Genomic DNA, 7,500 nt, shown 5'->3' on the forward strand with positions numbered 1-7,500 from the left:
GTATGTAGTCAAGTAGTGTACACGTGGTACATGTATGGATGTGATATGGTGGACATGTGCTGCCCTCCAATGGACATGGACAATCTTGTTTCATTAATTGAAATTTTTCTGTTATATGTTTGTACATGTATATATATTTATTTGTTTTTATATAAAATTGTAAATATGTAACTAAGTCTTTGTTTTCACTGGTCAAGCTAAAGGGTTTTGTGACAATGTTCCCAAATCTATTACAGGGGCATAACAAAGCTGCCAAGGAAACACATTTAATGACGCAATAAGCAGCATTTCTGTCATACCCTAACTTATCCTTGATTTTTCTTTTATCCTTCATTTTCTGAATTTTTTCCTTGATCTTTTCTGCTTGTTTTTTTTCTGTGAGACTTGCTGCCGGTTTGTGAACATCTCCTTCTTCTGTTATGAAGTATCCGTCTTCTGTAATTGTTAAATATACTCAATTCATTAAACACACTCATCAAATGACTTCCCAATAATGTAATCGATAATTATTATATTCATTGTTAATACACCTATCCAAAATCTTAAAACAGGTTTCATACAATGCACATTTTATGCTTGTTTATGTGACTTATAGAAATGTTTTGTGAAATAACAATTTTTATTAAAAAGTTTTTAATTTTAATTAACACACCCCCCCCCCCCCCATGACTGAGGACTTACCAGTGTGTTTTTTCTCTTTTTTACCACCAACTTCTAGAGGCTTCAATCCTAATTTGGCTCTAATACGGCTGTAAACAGAGTAAAACATCTCAGTAACAATGACTACCACCTGATCATCTCCCCTCAAGAACTCGTATCAATATTTTTTGGTACATTTTCTAATGTGTTCCATTTAATATTCAACAGTTGTGTTTTTATTGTGTGGATACACTTTCAAATCAAAAAGATCATGGCTATGCAAATCATACATGTACGGGCATGTGACAACATAACTGGGTGTTAATTGGTCGTGTTCTTGTAAAAATGTGTTTCTGCATTCAGACTAAGATCAAGCTGAGACAAGATACAAGATTCCATATTGGTCACAAATGTAATGCTAAGAATAAAGAGTCATTTTATCGCAATTCACCTTCGAATTAGAACGCTTTGGCCGATATAGCATTGCGTTGTGTGACGACACAATTGAATCTGTTTGTAATACAATTGCGAAATGCACAGAAACTCTCATTGGTTCATATGTATAAGTCCGCCCAAATTCCCTTATACGGGAGTAGTCAGCATTTGAAAACATGACGGCCAGATGCTAGATTGAAAAAAACAAAACTTCAAAGGAAGAAAGAGAAAAAGTTATATTCTTGTGTTGTTGTCTCATAAATTTAATATAAAAAAAAATCCTAACATATTTTCCTGCTATACTTGTGTCCAAACATACCTTCAAATATTTATTAAAGCCCCATACGACCCAAAAACTCGGATCACAGTTTTTGATGATTTCGTTCGTAGACGTATGTTAGGTAGCCAGTCAATTCGAATCCCAGTTCATTTCCATATTGGCACAATAGCGTCTAGATGTGTACTAATACCCCACACATATTTTAGCTAAATTGTTTAAATAATATACCACCCCAGTCCTATTAAATGATAATTATTGAAATAGCTAAACTCACGGCAGTGCGGCTTTCATTAGTCATGAGCGGCCGCGCCGGCCGGTCTCCATCTAATGTCCTTATGTAGCATTTTCGTTCATCTAGAGCTTATTTTACCTTTACAAAAACTGGTACAAAAATGTTTTAATTTCTATTAATTATTCGTGTTGATAATAAATGAAGAGCGAATACATAACTTACAACCGATTTTATGAATAAGATACACTGTACCAATAGCAAGAGTTCAAATTGACCAGCTACCTAACATGGCTACGCCAACAAACGAAATCATTTGAAGCTGCGAGTTTTCGGGTGGTGTGTGGCTTTAATGAATATTTGAAGGTATGTTTGGACGCAAGTATATAGTAGGAAAATATGTTAAGATTTTTTTTATATTGAGTTTGTGAGACAACAACACAAGAATACACCGATTTCAGGCCTCAACCGTCCGCAGCTTTTTGTGACCCGTAAATCGAAGGTTTTTATAAGAGGTGGATCTTTCCAGAGAGCTATGTACATTTCTCCAGTTACACTGAATCCGCTCGAGAAAGTGGGCGGGCTGTAATTGGCCAATGAAAACTCTTGCTGTATTACATCAAACATGTCATTCAAATTGTTCAATCGTCTCATTCAATTGTGTCGTCACACAACGCAATACTATATCGGGTAAAGCGTTCTAATTCAAAGGTGAATTGCGATAAAACATCTTTGCAATATAGACATATGATACATGTACACAGTAACTGATCCAATCTACTATAACACCCGGCCAAAAATAGAGAATGATCCACCCATTTATCAAGATCATCACCTCCCAGGTGTTTCTCATATGATACTCTGCTTTGAAACAATTTCATAGCAAAGATAAGTAATTTCAAAATTATTAAGATGGTATCTAATACATAAACATGAAATGTGACACAATATGGAGTATCTGTGTGAAGTTCTTACTTTGTCTCCTCTATGCTTAACGAGACATCTCCGCTAGACCCTCCAGTAGCTGGAGCCTCTGTTGTGTGCGATCCTGTCAACAAAAATAAATCTAATACAGATATGACAAAAGTGTTTAATCAGTTCCGTAATTATATCAATATAATATTGTGTGGTTAATTTGGGAAGCCCTTTATCACATGACGGCATAAATGCAGATTTTCTTTCAACTATTTTTCAGTAAATGCAAGAATTTGACAAAGTTGAACGTATATTGAGGTTCCCTGCTTTTTTTGTGCCATACAATTACATAGCACTTATATTGTCAAAATAATGCCTGTTTGAGTGTGCGTACTTTAACCATGTCTAAATGAAAATTCAACTACGGTAGAAATTTCAGGAATTTACATATTCATTAAAATTTGGATAACATTTCTTGAGTATAGCATCTCTTTCAAAGTCTGTGGCATCTGAAGATCAACAGGTGCCTAGGCCTTTCCTTTTTCTTTCTATTAGGTAAATGAAACTCTAATCTGTATGTCCTTAGCCACAATGATTAACCATCAATAAGCTAGTGCCAAGACTTTAATTCTAAACTTGATACATTGTGATGTGTTTAAATATTCATGTTGATTATCATTCAGAATATTACGTCCATTGATGAACTCCATGGGAGGGAAGTGTTGGCCAGACTTTCACTTAAACCTAGAGCCCACAATGACCCCTGTGAGTTTCCTATGACCCCTGTGGGTGCTACCAACTGAGCTACCAAACTATCATACCCAGCTACATAATTATTTATGTACTTGGTGTAAAAGCAAATGCATTATTGGCACAAATAATTAAAGTGCCATGCAGAAGTACATCAATAATACTATTACCAATGAGTGTGTTAGCATATAAATGTGTATCAAAATATTAAAAGTCCCTGTGCTATTTCTGATTCATGAATTTTTTAAAAATATATGATAATGTGAACATGGTGAATTCAGAAAACAATATTGCATCAAACAATATCAATGTATGCCAAAGATTCAGACCATGGGACCGGGGCAATTTTACAAACCAATTTTGAAAATAGTGTTACTAAAATTTACTACGATTTTTGGATATGTGCATTTCAATGGTAGGAAATATGTTTATTAATATGGTCAGACAGACCTACTGTATGACGCATGCTGGTACTATTGAAACTTAGCATTTGCCCACTAGTTCATATGAATTCTACATGGTAAAATTAATACTTCGAAATTTTTAAATCAACAGTTTAGTTGTTAATGCTAGTAAAGGCACCTTTGAAATGCGAGTTAAAACTGAAGGTGAGGAAAAACTGGTCAGGAGAAATTGCATTCAGTAAATATTTCATTTTCAATAAAGATATGAAAAAAAAAAAAAAAAAAGATTTCAAGAGAAAACGTGGAAAAATCCGATAACCAGAAAAAAAGGAATTAGAAATAAATATTCTGCATAACTTGGTGAGACATTGATAAATATCATGAAAAATCAGATGGAGCTGGCAAGTACTCTTGAAAGCTCTGTATATGATTTGTGGGCGTATTAGTTTATCTGTGGCAGTGTGGGAAAATTTTAGCATAGTTTTTTAAAAACCTTGTACTTTAGAATAATCTAACTGTCTCGGGACAGACCCTCATCACAGTAAGAATGCCTCCCATATACCAGTAATGTAGCAGAAAATTACAGAATCACTCCAAAACGATTTCAAAATCCCCAAAGAATAAACGCGTAAATTTAAAGCTAAAATTGAATACAACTAACCACATTGATAATTCTTAAATCCTTAACACTGTAAAAAAACGTAAAATAATATTGTAAACTGAACACTTTGAAATGTCACTTTTCTTGATTCAAACTGACTGCCATTTTACCAGAAACTGTTATTGAAACACCCTGCTGTTTTCAAAAACATATGCTTAATGAAGAACCGCCCACTACCATAAATGGAAAACATGAAAAACGTACCTTTTGCAAAGAGCTTGAAGACAAAAATAGTACGATGTGCATTGGACACAGAATTCCCTTGTAGAATTGAAAGACGAACAGGCAGAAATAATCTCTGTAGTGCTTAAGGGAAAAGATATGTGTTTGCAATTGTAATCTGGGTTACTTTCTTCATTCAGGCCTAATTAAAGGAATTTTCATCAAAAGAGTATTAAACCTTCATTTAATTTAATTTGACACTGCAATGTTTACTATTTACAGCGTTTATTTGAAACTATAAGTTAATTTTCTTTAAAATAATGGCGTAGTAAAGATCATAGTACATTTTCCGTAAAAGGTCATATCTCCATATATGGGAGCTGTTCACTTACGCAATGACAAAGCTCCGGTAAAATGGAAGCTATACACACCGAAATTCAAACTCTTAGTTCTTTTTCTATGCTAAATTAAAATGGAATTAATGGCGAGTCAGTAGTGAAGGTAACTTTTTTGGTACTATATTAATGATATGTGACATGATTTTACTGAAACATGTACAGAGTGCAATTTTTATTTTGCTACATTGCGGGTATATGGGATGCATTCCATCGTTAAACCGGGTCCCTAGGACATAATCAATTTAACAATAGAAAATTCTGTCTAAAAACAGGAGTTTGAAATTTCATCAATAAAGTCAATAAAATGCACTCGCTTGACCAAGCCATGAGCTATGCGTTCGCTAAATTTCAAACTCCTGTGGTCTAAAACGTTGATGATGCTGGCACAATGCCTTATCAAAAACTTATTATTCTTATCTAAAATTAAACCTTTTGATGATATCTTAATTTCAACATCTTCAAGTTCTTTTGGGTAATAATCATCACTCTCAAGATAGTCTTCTTCTCGTCGGTATTTGTCGCGGTCCGAATGTTCTCTATCCCGATCATGTCGATGTCTTTTCCTCTCTTTGGAACGAGATCGAGATCGGTGTTTTCTTTTCTTCTTGTGCTCCCTGTCCTTATCTTTCTCCTTATGTTTTTTGGAAGAACCCATCTTCTAAAACACTCTCACTAAGACTAGTTGCAAAATTTTCGCAATTCCAATGGATTTCTGTTGTCGTTTTCACTGCGAAAATAAAAACCGGAAGTGAAGATTACAACTAGATCAATAAAAATTGTTTCGTATTTGACATTCTATTGTTGACACTAGTTGAGGTCATATACAAGATGGTATTATAAAAATTCAGCATTTCAATGTTCAGAATAAATGTTCTGGATTGTATCGTAATTGTGAAGAATTTTGATGATCTCTGCGAAAATATATCTATATCTATATCATGTTGCAAGTCCTTTACGAACGACCTGTTTATATCCCCCCAATCAAGTGGTAAAGTTGTTTTCTTGTTTTTGTTAAGTTAAATGTAATGTTATGTTAATCATGTTTTTTGTACATTTATAATTTGCGGAAACGCATTGCAGTAGTATCACAGTTTATGACTCAATAACACAGATAATCTTTTTGCTCATTAGCTTCAAGCAAGAATTTGATGACACTTTTAATAATGTTGAGCTAAAATTGTGAAGTAGCAAAGCAACTATGCTGCAGTATACAGAAGATATATACAGAGTGTGCTTTTATATTTGCTGTAGCCATCGAGTTGAAATGGTGCAAGTACTGTATATTCACGAGTGAAAAGCACTATTCACAGAACCCGTACAATCTCTATATTTAGCTATAACAGGTCCAGTCCAAAGACTATTTCTACCTACGTAGCTATTAATAGCTACATAGGTATTTAAACCTACTTAAAATAGCTACTTCTACCTACTTTTACCTGTTTTTGAAAATATAAATAAATAATGATTAAGGCGCATCTTTTAAACAGGTCAGTCATTTTATGCATCATGTGCATGTGCATGACAAAATTCAGAGTAAATTTGAATACTTTATGAGGGTGGAGAATGCAGAGGAAATGCATGAAAATTCGCCCCAAAACCTTTAATGTAAAAATGCATGAAGGTAAACTTTAAAATCAATACAGATTTGTAAGACATTCCACACTTTTTAACACGTAGCTTTGATCCTAAGCTTTTAGGAAATGGAACTGGATGCTGTTATTTCAGGGCTCGAAATTAACATATGTCCGTCAGTCTGTGACTGGCTAAAAGTCTGGCGGACTGACTGACATTTGTTTTAGTCAGTCTGATGGGACTGGTTAAATTTCTAAAGCATCATTTTGGAAAATATACTTAATATGAAATTTCATACACATTTGGCATGCTTCTATCTGTTTAATCAATCGGACGAATCTGATTCGTAAATATAAATCCCACATTTAAGTGTTACAATATTGTCTAAGGCATAATGAGTTAAATTTCATTTTAATGATATCAACAAAATATATTTGATTATTTCTGGAAAACTCTGTTGGACTGGTAATTTTTTCTGTGGACTGGTTAAAATTATACCCCATCAGTCCGGCTGGACTGGTGACATAAAAAGTTAGCTTCAAGCCCTGTATTTATGTAAATTTGAAAGGTTAGAAAGTAATCTTTTTGTCCAATACTTTTGTGGCATTCATCGTCAGTGTAAGTTATATATAATCAAGAAATTTGGTACACACCATATTGCGCCGTTCCTGTGTTTGGCCACGAAATGCAAGCTACGTAGGTAGAAATAGTCTTTGGACTGGACCTGTATAAAGCTATATGAAATGGCTATTTTAAACCTTTTATTAACATATTTTCTAAAAGTATGAAAATAAAATTTTACTGAATGAAAAAACTTTATCCTTGTATTCCATACAACATGCTGTAGGCAAACAATGCTTAATATATAAACTAGTGTCATATAGGGAAGGAAAAAATCTATGGCTGGACCAGGAATCTAACCTTGGATCGCTGCATTAGTCATTACTAGTCAGGTGCTCTAACCACTGAGCTATCCAGGCCAATATCCACGGTCCATATAGCCCAATTAAACTACATTTTCCTCCTATCTAGAATCGTTTTTGCCCTCGAAGACA

General features: G+C 34.0%; 2 protein-coding genes across 2 annotated transcripts in view; one reads left to right on the top strand and one right to left on the bottom strand.

Annotated features, from left to right (window-relative positions):
- The window catches only part of LOC125649953 (U4/U6.U5 tri-snRNP-associated protein 1-like), a 32,141-nt gene extending 26,496 nt beyond the window's left edge, over window positions 1-5,645 (bottom strand). Inside the window, exons 1-4 of the mRNA XM_048877828.2 lie at window positions 5,303-5,645; window positions 2,559-2,631; window positions 682-749; window positions 300-435 (exon numbers count right to left, since the gene is read on the bottom strand). Coding sequence (XP_048733785.1) covers window positions 300-435; window positions 682-749; window positions 2,559-2,631; window positions 5,303-5,528 — 503 coding nt within the window. The 5' untranslated portion in view covers window positions 5,529-5,645. The remainder of the gene's footprint in view (window positions 1-299; window positions 436-681; window positions 750-2,558; window positions 2,632-5,302) is intronic.
- A 180-nt stretch (window positions 5,646-5,825) lies between these two features.
- Window positions 5,826-7,500, top strand: part of LOC125650377 (ankyrin repeat and SOCS box protein 3-like) — a 35,534-nt gene continuing 33,859 nt past the window's right edge. Inside the window, exon 1 of the mRNA XM_048878612.2 lies at window positions 5,826-5,861. The gene's annotated coding sequence lies outside the window, so the exon portion shown is untranslated. The remainder of the gene's footprint in view (window positions 5,862-7,500) is intronic.

The sequence above is a fragment of the Ostrea edulis genome, chromosome 5 (assembly GCF_947568905.1).
Source record: "Ostrea edulis chromosome 5, xbOstEdul1.1, whole genome shotgun sequence".
NCBI classification, from domain to species: domain Eukaryota; kingdom Metazoa; phylum Mollusca; class Bivalvia; order Ostreida; family Ostreidae; genus Ostrea; species Ostrea edulis.